Raw genomic sequence first — 22,840 nt, forward strand, 5'->3', positions numbered from 1 at the left:
CTACTCAAGGGAGGAAATCTTTAGAACTGCTTTAAACCTTGGCTTTTCAAGACAATCATATTATAGCTATATTTCAATTTTCTATAGGAGATGTCCTCCCTTTTAAATGGGAGATGGGGGACACACAATACTGGAAACTGTCAGAAAACAAAAATGGCTTATTTTCATACTTATAGTTTCAATATAGACTGCAGTCACTTTCTTCTATCAATAGGTGGTGAGCTTGCATTCATTAAGCAAATGCTGATAGTTTACTAAAACTGAAGCATGAGCAGATTGAGGCAGTGAAAAGTGCTTTTTAGGCACTGTCAGATGAGCAGACTAGTGAAATGTGAGGAGACAAAAAGCTGGACTGCCTATGAGCCTCTATAAGATCTGTTCTCCCTAAATCACCATAAAACTACAGCCTTTGGAACAAGCATGCTCTATGTCAGCAGTCATGTAAATCAACTTTCTCAATTGAAGGTGAAAAGCTATACAGTTTTAGCAATTTTCCTTTCCACTTTATTCCATATTTTATTCCTATTATTTAAAAAGGACTTGTCAACGAAAATAAAATAATTTTAAATATCACCCTTTCCTTTCTTCCTTCCCAGACTAGTTCCAGCTAATACTATATAAAAAATAAATATATTTTGAAAGCTTATCAATTTTCAGGCTATTTTTTTAAATCTTAAATTTTCCTTACTTTCACAATACTTCTGAATAGACAGAAATAAACAATCCTTTGCTTTCAGAACCCCAAAGGAAAAGCTCCTTTCTCCCTATTCCCACATCCTCAGCAAACTTCTCACCTGCTATTTTGATATTCAGATTGGCATCCAGAAGCAAATTTTCAGCTTTTAAATCACGATGAACAATGTTCCGACAGTGACAAAAATAGACGGCTGTGACGATCTGTTTGAACTTCCGACGAGCCTCCTTTTCTGCCATTCTACCATGGGCCACCAGGTGGTCTGTGTTGAAGAAGAATACAGTCAGAACTCGTTTTGGACACTGGTGTAATTTCAAAAGGTGGATGTGAGGAGGGATGCAAAGGAACCCCACCAAATGAATAACTTAAAGAAGAGAAACAAAAAAAGGACAACAAACTTACAGTCCTGGTTTGTATCTATTACATAAAAACTCATTTATAATAAGTGTCCAAGGTATTTGAAGTATAAACCCTGATGTGCATAAGTATGCATAAGAATACACTTATACTACCATAATAGAGTACTAAGGGTTGTAATGATATTTTTCAAGGATCACAGCATGCAACACCTTCCTTTTCATATCCTCATTGCGAAGGAGTACATATGCATAAGCAAACACATCCATGAATATTAGTATCAGAAATATTTCCTGTGTTAAAGGGTAAGTCAAAGAGCAAGCTCCCAATAATCAATCATTTTAGGAAAGAGTAGACAGAAATTAGTCATTGCTAAGAGGGAAAATACTGCTTTATATAGGATTCTGTTTAGGCTAATATCTCTTCTGCTTTCTCAAAGTTTAAAAATTTGACATAAAAACACACTTATTTGGTCACTGTTCTCTAGAATGCATAGCAGTATGTCTACATTTTTATATCTATATTTATTTGGCTTACCAAATGCTTTTAAAATTATATTAATTTTTACAGATTACATCAATCAAAAACCACATGAAGTTTCTACCAACTTAAATGAAATAATTTAACTGGCTAAGGTATGACAAAAGAATTTACATATTTAATACCATAAATCAAACTATACTTGACATTTAAAAATGATTTGAAAAAAAAATAAAAATGATTTGATTAATTAGTAAATTATTCAAGAACTTTCCAATAATGGCAGTAGGTTTATACTGAACCAACAACATACATGTCTTTGACCCAGTTCTTCATCAAACCAACACCACATACAGGTCATAACAGCTGATGGGATTAGAAACATTAGCTATGATACAGTATGTTCTGTTTGAAATTTCTAATAGTCTCATCAGTAGTGTCTTTTCATCAACTGATCTAGCTGAGAAAAGGACATCCTAAGGTAGTAAGAAAGTGAAAGATTAGACAATAATAAATGTATTACTGTTTGCTTATCAATAGCAGTTTTGGTAAGAATACCCAATTGTTTTGGTGACATCTCACTCACCCAGAGGACCAGTCAGGTATATCCTTTCTTTATCACAAAAAGGAAGTTCAGGGTAAACATATTTACTAGTAATGACTGCCAAAACTGAGAGCTTCGGGCAAGAAATGGCAGAGAAAGGATGAAGAATGGAGTTGGATAATGGACCCCTCCACACAGCAGATTTTGAAATAATTCAAACTGCATTCTGACCACAAGAACAGAAAGTTCCGGAGAGCAAATGCAACTTTAAGAACATTTCTTATAAGTAGATGATTTAAATTATTAAGAAGACCCCCTCAGAGGAATTATTATAATTTTTGTTTACCACGCACAAGATCTTTGAAGTATTTCTCTCAAATATAATCACTGTTATAGTCAAGATTAACAATTTAATAGAAAAAAGGAGAAAGTAAGTCTTCAGCTTAGATGTTAAAAGGACTAGAATATAGCTTTCTATGGGAGTTCAGAGGTAGTGATAAATGAGCCACACTCTGGTGTGTTTAGGTTTCTGGTGAGATCTGTCATATCAACTTTAAACAACACAAAGTCCCTAACTACAGATAGTAACTTAACATAAGCTGTTAAAGAACTGGACATCCATCAGAGGTAGAACGCTATGTTTTATTTTAAGAGGCCATTCTCTAACAGTACCTGGTCCTTTGACCCCCTAGTTCTCTTAACCCAAGGCCTAATTATTCTAATAATATGTTTTAGTTGCTAAACTTTGTCTAATTAAAGAGCTTTGAAGAGACAGCTATTCTTGAGAAACATAAAAATAAACCTTCATGAAGGTTTACCATCAGAAGCTCATTTGGCCAAGCCACCCATTAATTAAAGTGCCCAAGAGACATTCGTCTGGCAGTAAATACTAATTACCAGAACACATCAAAGCACTTCTTAAATACAGCAGAATGGTTAATTTTGTGATTTTCAAAATAAGTGATTTTCTTTTATTAAGAAACTCTTTATAAATTTCTAAGTACCTTGTTTTCCTAAAGTGATTGGAAAGTTCTCAAAATTGTTACACAGGCCAGGAGCCCGTGGAATACAAGCTAGTTCTGTTTTATAACTACAATGACACATTGGTCGTCCCTGGACAAACCAGTTTATACTGCCAATACCCCCACTTCTTGATCTACTAAATAGAAATAAACGCTCTTGTATGCTATAGCCAAAGAAAGAATAGCATATTTGGGAATAAACTTGTACTTTGATTAAGAGTTATTATATATGACAAAACTTTAACTTTTGAAGATGTTTAAAAAGACATTTTTTAAAAGGTCCACTCAATACTATACAGGAAATATTTAAGCATTTGGTTAATGGTTCACAAAGTTCCTCAGGATTCTATAATACTTAAAGGTGATTGTACATCAATTGCCACTGTTAATGGTTCATGTTAAAAGGTATTTGTGATAGTGTACTGAATAAAACAGCTTGAACTATAATACTTTTTCTAAATTCACCTTCAGTATTTCTACGGTTATAGATGCAAAGAAGATATACACATCACTTTAAAAAAAAAATTATGAGCTGCAAACATTAGATGTTTATTCCTAGCCATTGTGTTTGCTGTTCAAGCTTTCTCCTCTTTGGGAACAGTGTGCTCTTTTCCACATACAGGTCCCTCGTAGTGGTTCAGTCTCATTCAGATCTTAGCCATTGCTTTTATTTTTGCCCATCTTATCCTCATCCCCCACCTCCTACCTCTTGGTTTGCTTTCAGTGTAAACCTATGAGATTTAGTGGGTGTGCCAGGAAGCCAGTGGCCTGCCGTGGTTTTCAGTCCCTGCTAAAAATCGCTTTTCAGCTGCCCACTGACAAACGGCTGCTTTATATTCGCATATGCTCTATAAGCAGGCAGCAAAAATTCTTCAAGTTCAAATGTGGTATTGAACTTTCAGTGAAGAAATCCAGAGTAGTAACGCAGCCTGGACTGAACATATAGTCACAGCATTTGAATAAATACTGGAGTACTTTCAGAAGGCAAATTAAACAAAATGGCTCCTGAATCTACTCACTATTCAAGCTAAAATATATTCTGAACCCTGTCAGGATAAATTCCAGTTGCTAAGAACTCTAAAGAGTTGTTCTGCTTCTTCCAGGCAATTCAGTGAACTAGCCTTCCTAAATACCAGGCTACAAATACCACCCATATCCTCAGTTCCAATCACCCCACAGGGTAGCTAAGATCCTAGCTTCTGGTATTTCTAGATTCCCCCACCCCTCCACCCCCCACCAATCTGAACAAACCTCAGTTAGACACTACATGAGGTTCTTTTTACCACCAACTAACAACTTATCTATTTATTTGCCATTATAGGTCTAGGGCAAATTTCAAGTTTTCTTTTACAACTTCACTCCAATAATCTAAACCAGACAGGGATGATGAGGTGACTCTCGGTTAAAAAGAAAAAAAATGGTTCATCTGTTTCAAGCTCTTATCAAAAGCAAAAGAGTCTAAGTTCTCTTTCTCACTTTCCAATTACCATAAATGACTTGACATTGGACTTCTTTAATCTTTTTTATCTGCTAGTCCTCACAAAATGAAAAGAAGTTAGTGATACTAAGGGATTTACATGCCCTATGAGAAGTTATATTATCGAAAGTATAGGGAATGAATTCTGAAGTTTCAGAAGTATTAGAGCACCACAAGTAGTTTGCTTCGGAATTCACTGTTTGTAATTTTGTCCCAATCTTACTATGGAAGAAATGTCTTGTGGTACATTTAGATTCTAACCTTTCAAAGAGCAAAAACACACATAAGCCAGTCTTAGCTTCCCTAGAGTAGCTTCACTGGAGTGTCAGAGGTACACCACTAATGGGATAGTGGTGGGGAGCCAACATTTCTTAAAATAAGTCACTTTTCCACTCTCAACATACAGAGTCTTCATTTGTCTAAGACGCATAGCTGATGCAAAACACTAGCTGAAAATGAACATACCCTGACAGCAGGTCAAGCAACAAGGCAGAATATCCACATTTTTCATGATGAAAAATAAACCCAGCCTAAAAAGGGGAAAAAGCAGCATGTGTGGTAATCTCAGGTGACTACCTGAAAAACCTTCTGCCAAGGTCAAGGGATGGAAAACTATCATCCAAACGGAAATCAAAAGAAAGCTGGGGTAGCTATACTTATTTGCAGATAGCATAAGCTTTAAAATACCAAAAGTAAAAAAGGATAAAGATGGCCATTTTATAATGGTGAAAGGAAAGATCCAACAAGAAGATTTAACAATTCTTAATATCTATGCACCCAATACAGGAGCACCCAATTACATAAAGCAAACCTTATCCAACCTAAACACCATGTTACACAACACTGCCATAGTAGCAGGGGACTTCAACACTCCACTGAATGATCTGGATAGATCCTCCAAACAGAAAATAAGCAAAGAAATAATGGACCAGAACAGAGCCCTTGATCAAAAAAGGTCTGGCAGATCTCTATAGAACATTCCATCCAAATAAAGTTGAATTTAGATTCTTCTCAGCAGCCCATGGATCCTTCTCCAAAACTGATCACATCCTAGCCTGCAAATCAGATCTCAAAAAATTCAAGAATAGAAATTATACCTTGTATCTTTTCTGACCATAATAGTATAAAATTACAGTTCAATTCCTATAGAAATACTCAACACCTCACAAAATCATGGAAACTAAACAATCTATTATTGAAAAATTATTGGGTAAAGGAAGAAATTCAGAGGGAAATCAAGAATTTCTTCGAACAAAATGATAAAGGTGATACTTATTACCAAAACTGGTGGGATACAGCAAAAGCTTACCTGAGAGGAAAACTAATAGCAATTAATGCTCACATCCAAAAACCAGAAAGCTTAGATACTGACAACCTAATGAATAGGCTCGAAGAATTGGAAAAAGAAGAATGAACAATTCCCAATCCTAGTAGAAGAAAAGAAATAACGAAGATCAAAGCAGAACTTAATGAAATGGAGAACAAGAGAACTATACTAAAGATCAACAAACCAGAAACTGGTTTTTCAAAAAGATAAACAAAATCGATGGCCCTCTTGCTAGATTGACAAGGACTCAAAGGGAAAGGACTCTAATAAACTCAATAAGAAATGAAAAAGGAGAGAGCACAACAGACACCATAGAAATACAAAACATTATATTTGACTACTATAAAAAACTATATGCCCAAAAACTACAGAACGAAGATGAAATGGACAAATTCCTGGATTCATACAACCTCCCTAAGTTCACCCAGGAGATAACAGAATTCCTGAATAGACCAATCTCAAGCTCAGAAACTGGAGCAGTAATTAACAACCTCCCCAAACGGAAAAGTCCTGGGCCAGATGGCTACACTTCAGAGTACTACCAAACATACAAAGATGAACTCATACCTATACTATAGAAACTATTCCACACCATTCCTAACTCATTCTACGAAGCCAATATCACCTTGATACAAAAGCCAGGAAAGGACGCAACAAAAAAAGGAAATTACAGACCAATATTCCTCATGAATACAGATGCAAAAATCCTAAATAAAATTTTAGCAAATAGAATTTAGCAGCACATCAAAAAAATAATTCACTATGACCAGGCAGGCTTTATTCCAGGGATGCAAGGCTGGCTCAACATACACAAGTCTATAAATGCAATTCACTTCATAAATAAAATCAAGAACAAAGACCATATGATTCTGTCAATATATGCAGAAAAAGCATTTGACGAAGTCCAACACACCTTTATGATAAAAACTTGCAAGAAAATAGGCATAGATGGCTCATACCTTAAATTTATCAAATCCATGTATGACAAACCCACTGCTAATATCATTCTAAATGGGGAAAAATTGAAATCATTCTCTCTTCAAATCGGAACTAGACAAGGATGCCCACTATCTCCTCTTCTATTCAGCATAGTGCTCGAAGTCCTAGCTACAGCAAACAGGCAAGAGAGGAGTATTAAGGACATCCAAGTGGGAACAGATGAGATCAAACTCTCGCTCTTCCCCGATGATATGATATTATGCCTAGAAAACCCCACGGATTCATCCAAGAGACTCCTAGATTTAATAAATGAATTTGGTAAAGTTTCAGGTTATAAAATCAATATACACAAATCAGAAGCATTCATATATGCCAAGAACCATCAAGCAGAAACTCAAATCAAAAATGCAATACCCTTTATTACAGCCCCAAAGAAAATTAAATATCTAGGAGTATACTTAACAAAAGATTTATACAAGGAGAACTATGAAACACTAAAAAATGAAATTGCAGATGATTTAAACAGATGGAAAAATCTACCTTGTTCATGGACTGGTAGAATTAATATCATTAAAATGTCAATATTACCTAAAGTGATCTACAGAATTAATGCAATCCCCATCAAAATACCACTAGCATTCTTTACAGATCTAGAAAAAATAATTTTTCACTTTGTATGGAATCAGAAAAAAACTCGTATAGCCAAAGCAATCTTAAGTAAAAAGAACAAACTGGGAGGCATCAGTCTTCCTGACTTCAAGCTGTACTATAAAGCAATAATAGTTAAATCAGCCTGGTAATGGCACAAGAACAGAAGCATCAATATCTAGAATAGATCTGAGATACCAGAGATGAAACCATCAGTATACGGAAACCTAATCTTTGATAAAGCAGACAAAAATATAAAATGGGGAAAAGAATCCCTCTTCAATAAATGGCGCTGGGAAAAATGGTTAGCTACATGCAGAAGATTGAATCAGGATCCCTACCTCTCATCTCTCACAAAAATTCACTCAAGATGGATAACAGACTTAAACCTAAGGCATGAAACCTTAAGAATCCTAGAAGAAGATGTTGGGAAAACCCTATCAGACATTGGTCTAGGCAAAGAATTTCTGAGGAAGACTCCCAAGGCAATTGCCGCAGTATCAAAAATAAACAAATGGTATCTGATCAAATTAAAAAGTTTCTGCACAGCTAAGGAAACTATCATTAGAGCAAATAGACAATCCACAGAATGGGAGAAAATATTTGCTCTCTAACACTTCTGATAAAGGTCTAATAACAAGAATCTATCTAGAACTTAAAAGAATTAACAAGAAAAAAATCAAATAATCCCATCAAGAAGTGGGCAACAAAAATGAACAGAAACTTCTCCAAAGAAGACAGAATAATGGCCTGCAAACATATAAAAAAAATGCTCAGCATCTCTAATCATCAGAGAAATGCAAATCAAAACCACAATGAGATACCACCTAACTCCAGTGAGAATGGCCTGTATCAAAAAATCCCAAAACAACAAATGCCGGAGAGGATGTGGAGACACAGGCATACTCTTACACTGCTGGTGGGACTGCAAATTAGTGCAACCTTTGTGGAAAAGAATTTGGAGACACCTCAAACCATAAGACATTCTATTATAAAGACATCTGCACCCGAATGTTTATGCAAGGTCATGGAAACAACTCAAGTGCCCGTCAATTCAGGAATGGATAATTAAAATTTGGTATATGCTCACAATGGAATATTACTCAATTCTAAGAAATGACAGTGAGCTAGTACCGTTTATGCTATCCTGAATTAAGCTGAAGCCCATTATCCAAAGTGAGGCGACACAGGATCAGGAAAATGGGCTCCACATCTACTCGCCATCAAATTGATACTGACTGATTAAAACTATGGTGCTCAAATGGTGGTAGTGCTCACCAGGGATCCAGCAAAGGGGGGAGACCCACATCCTAGGGATGTGTCGAGCATTGCGGGGAGGGGGGGCGGGGGGGGCGGGAGGGGGAGGAATACCTCTAACCCTTCTTAGGGAGAGGCAAAGATATACAATGTAACCAAAATGTCAAAAAAAACCCAAACCCAACTTTTATCAGGTGGTGGGGAGGTGGGAGGGGGGAGGAGGGGAAGGGTGTAGACTTACATAATGGGTGTTGTGCGCACCACCTGGGGGTTGGACAGGCTTAAAGCTTTGTCACGGTATAGGGAGAGGGGTGGCAGGGGCAATATATGTAACCCTAACAATATTTGTACCCCCAGAATATAATGAAATAAAGGAACAAAAAAAAAGAAAGATAAAACAAAAAACAAAAATAAACCTTCTGCCAATTCCAAGCCAAACGCAGCTAGCAGTTCTTTGCTTTGCCACTAAGTTCTATCATTTCTTCTTTCTACACCCATGGAAACCACTTCCTGTTTATCAAACGCTTCTTTCCAAAAGAGCCAGGGAGAGGCCAAGACAACTCAGCTACCTGTGAGCAGATTAACAAGAGTGCACTCACTTTAATAATCTATTATACTCTAACTCATAAGGCCAGGCTGCCACTGGAGAGAGGAAGAGTGTTTGTCATTTTGTTTTCCTTGCCAAGAATCCAACTACCTCATGCCAGGCTTCTTGATTTGTTGCTGCTTCTTGTTACTCTCTCTTATCTTCGTTCTTCCTATTGTTCAGGCCAAAAACTTTTTGTCATCTTTCATCTCCTTCTCTCATACCCCACATCCAATCCATCAGCAAACTCTGTTAACGCTGCCTTCAGAACAGACCTAGAATTGAACTATTCCTCACCCCTGCTTCCACCCCACTCTAGTGCCACCAGCCTAATCCAATGGCCATCTCTCTTCTGGATTATTGCAATAGCCTCCTTGTATCACTCTTACTGACTGTCCCTGCTTCTGCCTTTCGCCCTCTACATCTGCTCTCAAAAGAGCAGCCAGAATAATAATCCTTTAAAAAAAAACTTTTTTATTTTGAAATATTTGCAGATTCACTGGAAGTTGCAAAGGTAGTACAGAAAGGTCCCATGTACTCTGCACCCAGTTTCCCCCAGCGGTTAAAACTTACACTATTAAGAATGATATCAAATCCAGAATCTGACATGGGCACAATAGTTCTATCATTTTGTCACATGTGCAGATATGTGGAACCACTGCAAACAAGAGCTTAGAACTGTTCAGAGTTATCCATTACTGAGTACCCCCACATGTATGCATGCACACGTAAATAAACCTTGCCTTTTCTCCAGAAATATTCCATTACCAAAAAGATCTAAGCTTGTCCTCTGTATGGTCATGCTTATTCACCCTTCCCCTCATCCCTAACTCCTGGAAACTACTGATCTGTTTTCCACTTAAATAATTTTGTCATTTTGAGAATGTTATATAAATGGAATCATACAAAGTTGTGTATATTAATTATTTGTTCCTTTTTACTGCTGACAGCATGGTATAGATGTACAACAGTTTGCTTATCCATTCACCTATTGAAGGATAGTTTTGTTGTTTCCAGGTTTTGGCTATTACAAAAAAAGCTGCTATGAACAATTGTGTACAGAGTTTTGTATGAACATAAGTTTGCATTTCTACATAGCCAGGGTAAGTCTTTTAAATTTTAAATTAGATCATGTCATTTTTCTGTCAAATCCTCCATGGATTTCCAGCCCACGACCTCTGAGTATTATTGGCTCATTCACTCTACCATAGTCACATACCTCTCCTTGCTATTTCTCAAACAAAACAGAAATACTCTCACCTCAGGGCCTCTGTTCTTTCCATTCTTTCTATCTGAGATGCTCTTCCCACGGATATCTGCATGATCTTTTACAAAAAACACAGGCTTCTCAGCAAGGCCTTCCCTCACCACCCTATCTCTACTGCCAATCCTCCCCTGGTATTTCAATTTCCTACATTCAAATTAAACATTCTTCCTATTTAGTTTGTGTATTATCTGTCTCCCCCACTAGCAAGTAAGCTCCATGAGGACAGGGATTTTCGTCTATTTTGTTCACTACTGTGTCCAGTAGTTGGAACAATATCTGGCAGATATTAGGCACTTAATAAATATTTACTAAAACAACAAAAGATGATTGCATAAAATCCTATCCTGGCTTCTTAAAAACTATTTTCTGAACTTTGGCTTTTATGAGCAAAATGAATATGTTTTTTTGAATTACGTGGGGAGACTCATATCCATTAAGGTGAGCAATAACATTTAATACTCACCTTAATGAATATTATGATTAAAAATATTATTATTATTCTAGTAGTTTTACTTTGTCAGGGAAACTACATTTCTAAAAATGGTGAAAAAAATTCAGAAAATCCTCAGGAAAAATATTAATATAGGAGCCAAATAAAAATATTCCCTTGGGACTTACATATACTCGATATAGCAAAAATATTTGCCTCACTGTCTGGGCATTTATTTTTATGGCATGGTAAAAGTGACAGGATGATGAGACAACTATGAATAAATGTTCTGCAGTAAAGTAAGATCAAAGCACAGGTGGCTTTTTCATACATCTTGACCAGGTTACAAACATAAATTATCCTCATGTCTGCTATTAAGATGATAAAACAAAAAATGGAGAATAATTAATAGGAAATTAATTGGGGAAGGAAATGGATATCAATTGTTTTGATTCAGAGTAACTAAAGTTCAGTGGTATGGTTATTTGCTTCTATTAAGTAAGCCTTAGAAAACAGCTAGTTTTTATATTCAAAGGGAGTAAGTAATTTAGTGGGAAAATAGTAGTTTAGTTGTAAAGATATAAAGAATGTTGAGGGTGGGTGTGGTGGCTCACGCCTGTAATCCTAGCACTCTGGGAGGCCAAGGTGGGCAGATCGTTTGAGCTCAGGAATTCGAGACCAGCCTGAGCAAGAGAGAGACCCCTTCTCTACTAAAAAAAATAGAAAGAAATTAGCTGGACAACTAAAAAAATACATATAAAAAACTAGCTGGGCATGGTGGTGCATGCCTGTAGTCCCAGCTACTTGGGAGGCTGAGGCAGAAGGATTGCTTGAGCCCAGAAATTTGAAGTTGGTCTGAGCTAGGCTGATGCCACTGTACTCTTGGCTGGGCAACAGAGTGAGACTTTGTCTCAAAAAAAAAAAAAAAAACGAATGCTGAGAATTAAATAAAAACATTAAAAAAATTAAAACGCCAAAAAAGTCACAACAAACTAGTATATAGCAGTGTGTTCAAATAAATGTATTAGTGTTCTTGAACATCTACGAGGTCACAATATAAAATAACTTCCATGAAACACTTAACACAATTATCTGGCACCTACCTAACGGTTATGAAGTTCAGTCTTTCCCATCCCCTGTCCTAATAGTCTCTGAGTGACCCATGGCATGAATAAATGGCTTTGTGAGAAGTTCTGAGTTCCATATCATTGGGAAATGCTATTTCTAAGGCACTGAGAATGTTCATAATAAATCATACACATTTCAACAGTCTCCTCTTAAATTAGTAATTTGTTTTAAATGCCCATGAGTTCTGCCTGGTATTCAGGAAACCTTACTTGATAAAGTGCTGGATTTATGACTTCATGGTCTCAAATAGGAAGTTTAGGGATATATATCTAAAGAAATCATATTGTGGAAGTTTTAAATTATGAGTTTAGTGGTTTATAAAACTAACCAATTTCTCAATTCTGTTTATAACATTAAACAGACCCACATTGTCATGGCTGCCCCTCTATAATACAGTGCTGAATAGTATGCGATAATCTCAGTAAATCAACCGAATAAGTTAAAAATGCTCATTAAATAATCATTTATTGAAGGTTATCACATTGCTTAAAATTCATAATCTTCAATGTCTTTCTCTATATAGTTATTCAAAAAACAAAAAGGTGCTTTCTCCTATGTCAAAAACTCAACTAAAACATGTTATAGAGTAACATGCAAATTACATGCTTTACTTCATTATATTTCCTTGTGACACAGTGAAATATATTTAGTGAGTTCCTACTACATATCAGACACTGAATTAAACAAGAAAGAACACAGATGAGTAAATTTAAATGCTATAATCTGTAATCTAGTGACATTCTTTCATTTACTTAGACTTTTATTCTACTGAACTGATCAACAGATATTTATGGAACATGTACTGCCTATGGGCATTATTCTAAATACTGGAGATTAAACAGAAATCAAAAATGACATAGTCTTTACTCTCATGACACATTTTATCTTAGGGAACGGAGACAATAAGCAAATGAATGAATTAATGAATGAATATATCAGTTGGTGATAAGTATCAAAAAGAAAAATAAAGCAAGAATGGGACTAGAATAGTGGGCCAGTAGGAAGAATGAGATTTTATATAGCATGGCTAGCAAAGAAAAGAGCATTTCAGGAAAAAAAAAAAAAACCCACAGAATATATGAAGGCCTTCAAGTAAGAACATATTGAAGGGTTTAATGAACAAGAAAGAGATGCGCAAGTGAGAAGGCAGATGATAGTGCTAGGAGCTGTGGTCAGTGAGGTAGCTGAGACCAGATTATACAGAATTTCACAGCCCATGATAGAAACTATAGATTTATTACAAATAGATGGGAAAGCCAATAGAAGTAGCTAAGTGGTAAGATCTCACCTGTATTTGTAAAGACCTTTTTTTTCTTTTTTTAGCTCGAACAGGGGAGTCAGAGCAGACTCAGTGAGACTAGTTAAAATACAATGCAGTAAAAAAAAAAAAAAAAATACAATGCAGTAATCCTAGCAAGACACCATTATGGCTCAGACCAGATTGGCAGAGGTAGAGGTGGTGCTAAGCGGCTGAACTCAGCATATGTGGTCGGCCCTCTGTACCTGTGGGTTCCGCATCTGCATCCACGGTTTCAAGCAACCACGACTGAAAATATTCAAGAAAAAAAACAGCTGGTTGTGTCTGTACTAAACATATATACACTTTTTTCCTGTTGTTATTCTCTAAACAATACAGTATAATAACTACTTACATAGCATTGACATTGTATTAGGTATTAAAACTAATCTAGAAATGACCATGGATTTTGGTATCCACGGAGGTCCTGAAACCAATCTCCCAGACATACTGAGGGATGCCCATATTCTGAAAGTAGACTCACCAAGATTTACTGATGGATTTCACATGAGGTATGAGAGAAAAAAAGAAATAAGATACTATTCTATGGAGGTTTTTGGTGTGAACAACTTGAGTGGATTTGCCATTATTGAGAAGGGGAAGACCGATGAAAACAGTAAGTTGGTAAGTGGAAATCAAGACTTCAGTTTTGCATGTTAAGGTGAAATGCCTAATTAGACATCCAAATACAGATGTCAAGTAAACAGCTGTATATACAAATCCAGAGTTTATGATGGAGATTTAAATTTTGAGAGTCAACAGCTTAATGGATCCCAGAAAAGACGTCCAAGGACTAAACCCAGGAGTACTTCAAACTTTAGATGTCACGAAGATGACATCTGACATTTTATATCTGTGCCCTGACCCCTTCTGTTTCCAACCAGTTCCTTTGAGACTAACAATTCCTTTATAGGTCTCTTGAAGAAATAAATAGGACAATATTCCCTGAGGGATTAGGAAGTAATATAAATGCTTCTCAATTCACTAGCTTCATAATACTACGGTATATGCTTGGATAGCTGGTATACTCCCTTTCTGCCTCTCTTGCCTTCACATTTATCAGACATTGAAACCCAGTTCGAAGTCTGCTGCTTCACCCAGATTCTGCCAGTCAGCTAGGAAATGTTGACATTAAGGGCAACCTATATGACGCTTAGCCTCAGGTTCCTTGAATCTTCTTTCTCTCCAGTGACCTACAACTCCATCAAAGTTCAGCAACGATTCATATAACCACATCTTATAATTGTCTTTGCTTTTTTTTTTTTTTTTGAGACAGTCTCTGTTTCCCTGGCTAGAGTGCTGTGGCATCATCATACCTCACTGCAACCTCAAACTCCTGAGCTCAAGTGATCCTCCTGCCTCAGTCTCTCCATTAGCTGGGACTATAGGCATGCGCCACCACACTCAGCTAATTTTTTCTATTTTTTGTAGAGATAGGGTCTTGCTCTTACTCAGGCTAGTCTCGAACTCCTTAGCTCAAGCGATCTCTTGCCCAAGCCTCCCAAAGTGCTAGGATTACAGGCGTGAGCCACCTTGCTCAGCCCCAGAATTGTATTTTATTGACATTATTCTACCTCTGAAGTTCTAAATTCTAACAGGATACTCCCCCATCTTTTATCATAACCTTCTAGATCAGCACTGTCAAATAAAAATATAATGTATGCCATTTATATAATGTAAGATCTTATAGCAATCACATCAAAAAGTAAAACAAATTACTTATTTTCAAATTTTAATTAACTTATTTTATTTAACTCAATACATCAAAAAATCATTTCAACATATACACAATATAAAATTAGCAATTAGATAGGTTACCTTCTTTTATTCATACTAAGTCCTCAAAAAGCCCATGTATTACAGAATATCACAACTCAGATGCTAAATTGTCTATAGCCAAAGTAAAATGTAGTTTCACCAAAATAAGGGTTGTGTTTAATAGAAAAATATTTTATACTGTCCACAGTGAAGAATTTGGCCTTACCCAAAGAGAAGGTCTGGCCTTCCTTGGCTTCTGGGAAGGGATCAATTTCTGGTCCTTTGACTATGCCTGTTAGGAGTGTCTCTGTTGGCCTGGGAGCCTTGGGCGATGCCAGAGTCTAACAATATGAATGAGGGTGGGACTTGCAACACCCATATAGTCTTAGGGTAGAAGCTGGCTACACTAGAAATATCAACAATGTGACTTAGTTTGAGGGCTCTGGGTCATCAGTGTAGTTGGTGCCAGAGTAAGAGTGATCTTGGAGACCATGCTCTCTAACGTTGTAGTTGGCTAATTTCTTACAGGTGGCCTAAAATTCTTAGACAATACCTCAGCTTTTACATTTAAATGTAAATTAAATTCAATTCAAAATTCAATTCCTCAGTTGCACTAGCTATACTCCAAATGTGCAATAGCAACATGTGGCCAGTGGCTACCATATTGGGCAGGGTAGTTTTAGACTTTTATCTCTCCAACACTCTCATGCCCAACACACTTGCTTTTCAATTTGTCTTGCACATGTCTTGTAATCTCCAAACACCAGATCAGTCCAATTGTCTGTCTTATCATTGATTGCCCCCTATGAGTATTGTTGGCAGGTAGGGGGGATCACTCAATCTTATATAATGGAATAACATGCTACGGTTTCCTATCTAGGGCCTTTCATTAACTCTATTATCCCTAATAATCCCCTCTCTCATTCTTCCCAGCAGCTAATTTCACTTTCTTTACCTTGATCCAGGTCTCCGCCCTCTCACCCTTAACTTTCAGGTGATGGCCTAACTCCTACTCCAAATAGAAAATTAGACAAAAGGCATGAAATATCTTACTTCATATTCTTCTACCTAAAAAATTACCTACACCCCACATGCATTTTTTACCTTCTATCCTTCTTGTGCAAGGCCAATTCCTGGCAACTATGCTCATAGCTCAATCACTTCCCACTCCTCATGGATCTTGTTGTTTAGGTTGTTTTCCATATCAATTATTATTAAACTCATCTTCCTCACTGCTGCATCTTCAACCTCAACCTATAATCAAGTCTCACATCTAAATAAATCTAAATACAACAAAACCCTCCTTGTTCTTTGTCAAGTACCAAGAGGGTTTGAGATTTTACCATACTTGTGAGCTAACAATTCAACCTGCCACAGTTGCTATGAATGCTAGCAGAATACACAAGGCCCCCTAGGTCAGAGACAAAGGATATCCTCACTCAGGGCAGAGCAAGCAGCATGAGCATTAACATACTTCAGTTCTCCAAACCCTCCCGCTCACAGGGCAATGCAAAGAGGACCAGGTGACACTTGCACATACCATTAGGTACATAATAGGAGAGGAATCCTGAGCTTAAAGAACTCAAATCTTCTGTTAATATAATGGGCAAAAAACCAGACCTGTCTTTGAGCTCTGGAAGGAGATATTATCTCTTATCTTCTAAGTCTGCTCACTATGCAAATATCCTTAAAAAGACAGTCTAGAGCAAAAGCAGTCAGTTCCTTGCTCAAAAGACATTAATAAATGTGAGATACTCATGAAGAATTCTCTTCCAACAACCCAGCTTCCTGAAATTCAAACTACTATTTTCCCTTCTTTCCTTCACAGCTGTTTCTCACAATACTAGCCTTCCCCAACGCCTCTACTTCTTTAACATCGCTCACCTCCACCATTTCATTGGCACTTCCCTGTCTAAAGTCACAAATCATGTCCTAGTTGCTAATTGCTAGTCTTTATTTTATTTGACCTCTTTGTAGCATCTAAAGTCTTGATCGTTTTCTTCCAAAGCTCTCTCATCTTTGGCTTCCACTAACTACTACTTTTGATTCTTTTTCTATTATTTTGACTATTCCTTCTTACCATCTTTTGCTGAGCCTCCTGTCTCTGGCTGCTCTTTCATTTTTCCCTCAATCTTCTTTTCACTCTTCTCTATACTGCCCTTGACTGATCTTCTACACTTCCTTATTTAAAAACACCACCTATATGTTAGTAACTACCAATGTTCAGCCAAACTTATACCAAACTCCAAAACACACTGAATTATTTCCTATATATCTCTAGCTGAACAGCCTACAGATACCTAAAATACCATAGGCTATTTTCATTCCCCATCCACACATCTCCCCAAATTTCTCAATTTCCCTCCTTAAACCTCTATTTCTCCTTTTATTTCCTATCTCTAATGGTAGCACTATGATCAATTCAGTAACCCAGGTGAGAAAACTGAAAGTTACCCTAAATAAGAGACTGGGAAACTACAGCCTATGGGCCAAAATTCAGTCTACTGTCTGATTTTTTTATACCACCTTTATGTAGATATAATTCATATACTAAGTTCACCATTTTAAGTGTAGAATTTGGTGGTTTCTGTATACTATACTAAAAGTATATCCACAAAGTGCCACCTATTTCTGTAAATAAGGTTTCACTGGAACATAGTCACAATATTTGTTTATATATCGTCCATGGTTACTTTTAAATGTTTTTGGTGGGGGGAGCAACAGCAAAGTTAAGTAGAGACCATATGGCTTGCAAAGCCTCAAATATTTACTATCTGGGCCTTTACAAAAAATGTTTGCTAATCTATATCCTACGTTGCCTAAAGTCTTTTAGACCCTGTGTTCAATCTATTACTAAATCCTATAATATTATACTTCCTAAATAATAGTAAGTACCAGTAAGAGTTTCCTGTGTACCAGGCAATATTCATTCTAAGCATTTTTCTTTCTCAAAAATATTTTTCTAAAGAGATATAATTCACATGACATAAAACTCACCATTTTAAAGCATACACTTCAGTGGTTTCAATATATTAACAATGTCGTGCAACCATCATCACTAGTTCTACAATATTTCCATCACCCCCTCTAAAAAATCCTCTACCAATCAGCAGTTAGTCCTAGTTCTCCCCATGCCATCCCCTGGCAACCATGAAACTACTTTCTGTCTCTACAGGTTTATATTTTCAGGACTTTCATATAAATGGAGTCATACAGGCAGAGTTTGGTGGCTCACGCCTGTAATCCCAGCACTTTGGGAGGCCAAGGGAGGAGGCCAAGAGTTCAATGCCAGCCTGGACAACATAGTAAGACACTGTCCGCACAAAAAAAATAATAATAATTGAAAAAGAAAAAAGAACAAAATAAATGGATTAAACAATATATGGCCTTTTGTGTCTGTCTTCTTTCACTTGGCATAATGTTTTCTAGGTTCGTTTATGCTGTAGCATGTAATAGTAGTACCTCATTACTTTTTACCAGTGAATATTAATAACATTACACTGTATGGACATGCCACATTTTCTTTAGCCATTCATCAGCTGATGAACATTTGGCTTGTTTCAAGTTTTTAGCTATTATGCTATTTTGATAAATGCTGCCGCGAACATAACGTACATCTTTTTGCATGTACTAAACACTTCCCATAACACTCATATAACACTCACAACAACCCTCTGAGATAAGTGGCATTATTAGCATCATCTTCTTCTTCATTTTAAAGTTGAGGACACTAAGGCAGAAAAGTTAAATAACTTGCCCAAGCTCAAAAAGATAGTAAGTGGTAGAGTTAGGATTTGAATCAAGCAGTCTGAAGTGTGGTGGACCATGCAGGTAGTCCCAGCTACTTGGGAGGCTTAGGCAGGAGAAGCCCTTGAGGCAAGAGTTTGAGACTGGCCTGGGCAACACAGTGAGAGCTCATCTCTTAAAAAAAAAAAAAAAAAAAAAAGTCTGCCTCTATCCATGTTCTTAACCACTAACAATGTTGCCCTATATAACTATGTCTATAATACATTTTCTCTGTCCCTACTGCCACTACTTATGAGACTCTCCTCAGCTCATCTGTTTTATTGCAACAGCTTCCTTGCTGTTCTCTCGGACCCTAGTTTTATCTCTCTCAAGTAATTATTCACTATATATAGTACATCTACATATGTTAGAAGTCCAAATATAAAGTGTTATAACTGCTGCTTTAAATAATTTTATGTCTTTTAAAGAAATTAAGAGAAGAGAAAAAAATATATTTATATAGTTTTTTACTTTTCCCTACACAGTCCCATTTCTGGTTTTCTTCACTTCCTCCCATAGATAGGAGTTACCATTTGGTGTCATTTCCCTTAAGCCTGAGCACTTCCTTTTATACACCTTCTACAGGAGATCTGCTAACAACAAATTCAGTCTTTAGTTATTTGTGAATCTTTTTATTTTGTCTTCATATTTTGTCTTCATTAGTATACATTTTTGGTTTACAGGGTTTTCTTATTTTAGTAATTTAAATTTGTCAGTACACTGTCTTCTGGCCTCCTTTTTTTTCCTGATGAGAAGTCAACTGAAAATCATATTGTTGTTATCCTGTATGTGATGAATCATTTTTCCTCTTGCTGCTTTCAATATTCTCTTTGTCTTTGAGTAGTTTGACATTGATTTACATTGTTTTAGATCTAGATGTGGATCTCTGTGTTTATCCTACTTGCGGTACACTTGAGTTTCCTGGAACTGTAGATTAATGTTTTATGACACATTTTGGAAGTTCTTGGCCATTATTTCCCCAAGTATTCTTCCTATTCGTTTCTCTATCTCCTCTTCTTCTGGATTTCCTATTACACATATGTTGGTATCTTGTCTCACAGGTCTCTGAGGCTCTGATTATTTTTCTTCAATGCTTTTTCTCTCTGTTCTTCAAACTGAATTATTTCTATTCATGTTTCTTCAACTTTACTGGTTGTATATTTTGCCATTTCAAATCTGCTGCTGAACTCATCTAGTGAATTTTTCATTTCTTTTCAACTCTAGTGTTTTTTTTTAATATAATTCTTATTACCTTATTGAGATTACCTATTGTTCTCAAAATGTTTGGTAGAATTCAGTAGTGATAGCCTCTGGGCCTGAACTTTTCTTTTTTTCTTTTTTTTTTTTCTATTTTTAAAAATGTAAAGGAGATACACTGAATTTTTCCTTGTGAGCAGTTTTACTGATACTACTCCAATCTCTATACTTTGATTATATCTATTCAGACTATGTTTTCTTGAGTCAGTTTCAACAGTTTGTGTCTTTCTAGGAATTTGTCCGTTTCATCTAAGTTATCTGATTTATTGATGTACAGTTGTTCATAATGTTCCTTTATAATCATTTTTACTTCTCAAGGGGCAGTAGCAATGTCCCAGAGTGCTAGGATTACAGGCGAGAGCCACCACGCCTGGCCTCTTCATTCTTTTTTAATCTTCATTCTTTGGCTTGCATAATCTCTATGAAACTATCTTCAAGTTTGCTTTTTCTTTTCTTTGTCAATTCAAATCTATGGTTCAGCCTCTCTAAAGAACTTTTTATGTAGTTATTTTACTTTTCAACTCTATAACTTTCATTTGGCTCTTTTATTTGGCTCTTTCATTCATTCTTTTTTATAACATCTCCTTACTGGTATTCTCTATTTCAAGTGACACGATCGTCATACATTACTGCTTTAATTTTGAGTACCTTTATTTCTGGAAACATGTTTATAATGGCTCTTTAGGTTTTTTTCTGATAAATCTGACATCTGGTCTGTCAGGCAGTTTCAATGGCCTGCTCTTTGTCCTATATATGTCATACTTCCCTAATTCTTTGCACGCCGTGTAGTTTTTTCTACTGTTGTTGGAAACTGGACATTTTAAAGAATATAACACACCTCTGGATAATGGTACACCTCCCATCCCCCCCTTTCTGGGCCTTGTTATTTGTAAATTTGTTTAGTGACTGGCTGGATCCTTTTAGTGACATTTATCCCTCCATACACACAATGCTCAGCTTCTTATATTATTCCTCTGGGAGAAACAGCTTTGGTATGCCTAGAGTTACCCTGGGATCACAGTGGGCTTGCTAGGACTTTCTTCCTCTCTTTTACTAACTACATCCAGCAGTTAAACTCCACTAATTAATTGCTCACTGATTGCTCTATTGTTTTGAATAATGTCCTGGGTCTATAAACAACACAATCAAATTCTGGTTCCTTTGAAGGAATATTTTCCAAGATCAGTATTTATTTTTCTTCTGACCTCAAGAAAGCTCTTCCCAGATGTCATTCCTGGTTGTCTCCATCAAACTAGCAGACCTACAGGTTAGCCTGTGTCATGAATCTCCTCTCAAATACCTTTTACACCACAACCTCCACTATTTTTGAGAGTGCATTCAGGCTTGAATTTCTTCACTCTCTGTTGCAAATGAAGTCTATTCCATTGGGAAGAAACTAAGAGCTATCTGTTTTATGGTCTATTTTACCATTCAGGCAAATTCTCTGAGTCAAGGCTCTGGAGCTGGGTATGGGGGGAATGGCAAATTTCTAAGTGACACTCCCACTAAAGGAGCTGAGACTTTAGTGGAAGGAGGGAGAGACATCAGCATGGGGTCCTCTCAGCTTGCCTCTCCTGGCATGTAACCATACTGTCTTATGACCCAAGGCAAGAGAGATCTGGGTCCCAGTATTTTCAGCATGCCACTATCAAATTCCACAAGTTGGGCCTAGGTAAAAGAAGGCACCTTCCACCTCTCAACTGCACTCCTCTAGGACTTAGCCTCAGCAACAGGTAACTGGGTGCAGGATATGAAATACTGATACCTTGATCCTCCTAGAAAGAATTATGTCTGTCCAGGTGCTAGGGGAGAGTGGGAATAAATGACAAGTAAAAATTATAAGAGATCACTGTTTTGGAATAAGCTTCTGCCTAGGTCCCAACAGACCAGACTAAACATCAAATGGAGTCTCCAATGGAGACTAAAATGGAGTCACTCATGCCAAAGTTCTAAACCTAAACTAAGCTGTTGTCTGACCTTCTGAGAAATCAGAAGAAAGAAAGAACTAACAACTTGTTTCCCAAACAAGCCAGTTTAAAATCTTTAATTGACATGATAATGAAGTTGCCTCTGTTTTTAACACTTGCACAGAAATTAAAAAAAAATAGCCCTAAGTAACCTGATGTTAATTACCCAGTTAAGTTTCTATTGTTCTATCTAAAGTAACTAATACATTCTTTGTTCTTTGCTTCTGCTTTCTCCAGCTTTTCTGACTATAAAGCCAACCTCTTCTGCCCATCATTGAACACTTATTCTATTTTATGGAATGAAGTGTTGCCCAATTCTAGAGTCCCAAATAAAGCCAACTGGAGCTGAGTGCTGTAATGCCTGTCCCAGCTACTTAGGAGCTTGAGGCACGAGGATCCCTTAAGCCCAGGAGTTCATCCAGCCTAAGCAACACAGTGATACCCCTTCTTTTCAATAAAGCAAAAAAGTAAAGCAAATTGAGATCATCAAACTAAATTTGTTGTGATTTTGTCTTTTCACAGGAGGAAGCCCTGTGTTCTTGGCTGCAGCAGGACTGGAATGTCTACCTTGCTGAGCTAGGAAGGAGGAGGGATGGAGCAGTATTTGTTTAAACATCAC

At 36.7% G+C, this 22,840-nt stretch overlaps 1 protein-coding gene across 8 annotated transcripts in view; it reads right to left on the reverse strand.

Annotated features, from left to right (window-relative positions):
- The window catches only part of SIK3 (SIK family kinase 3), a 235,311-nt gene that overhangs the window by 76,801 nt on the left and 135,670 nt on the right, over positions 1–22,840 (reverse strand). For all 8 annotated transcript variants that reach the window (XM_076002538.1, XM_076002535.1, XM_076002537.1 and 5 more), the window contains one exon: positions 795–956. In XM_076002538.1, coding sequence (XP_075858653.1) covers positions 795–956 — 162 coding nt within the window. The remainder of the gene's footprint in view (positions 1–794; positions 957–22,840) is intronic.

The sequence above is a fragment of the Microcebus murinus genome, chromosome 4 (genome assembly GCF_040939455.1).
Source record: "Microcebus murinus isolate Inina chromosome 4, M.murinus_Inina_mat1.0, whole genome shotgun sequence".
In the NCBI taxonomy this organism is placed as follows: Eukaryota; Metazoa; Chordata; class Mammalia; order Primates; family Cheirogaleidae; genus Microcebus; species Microcebus murinus.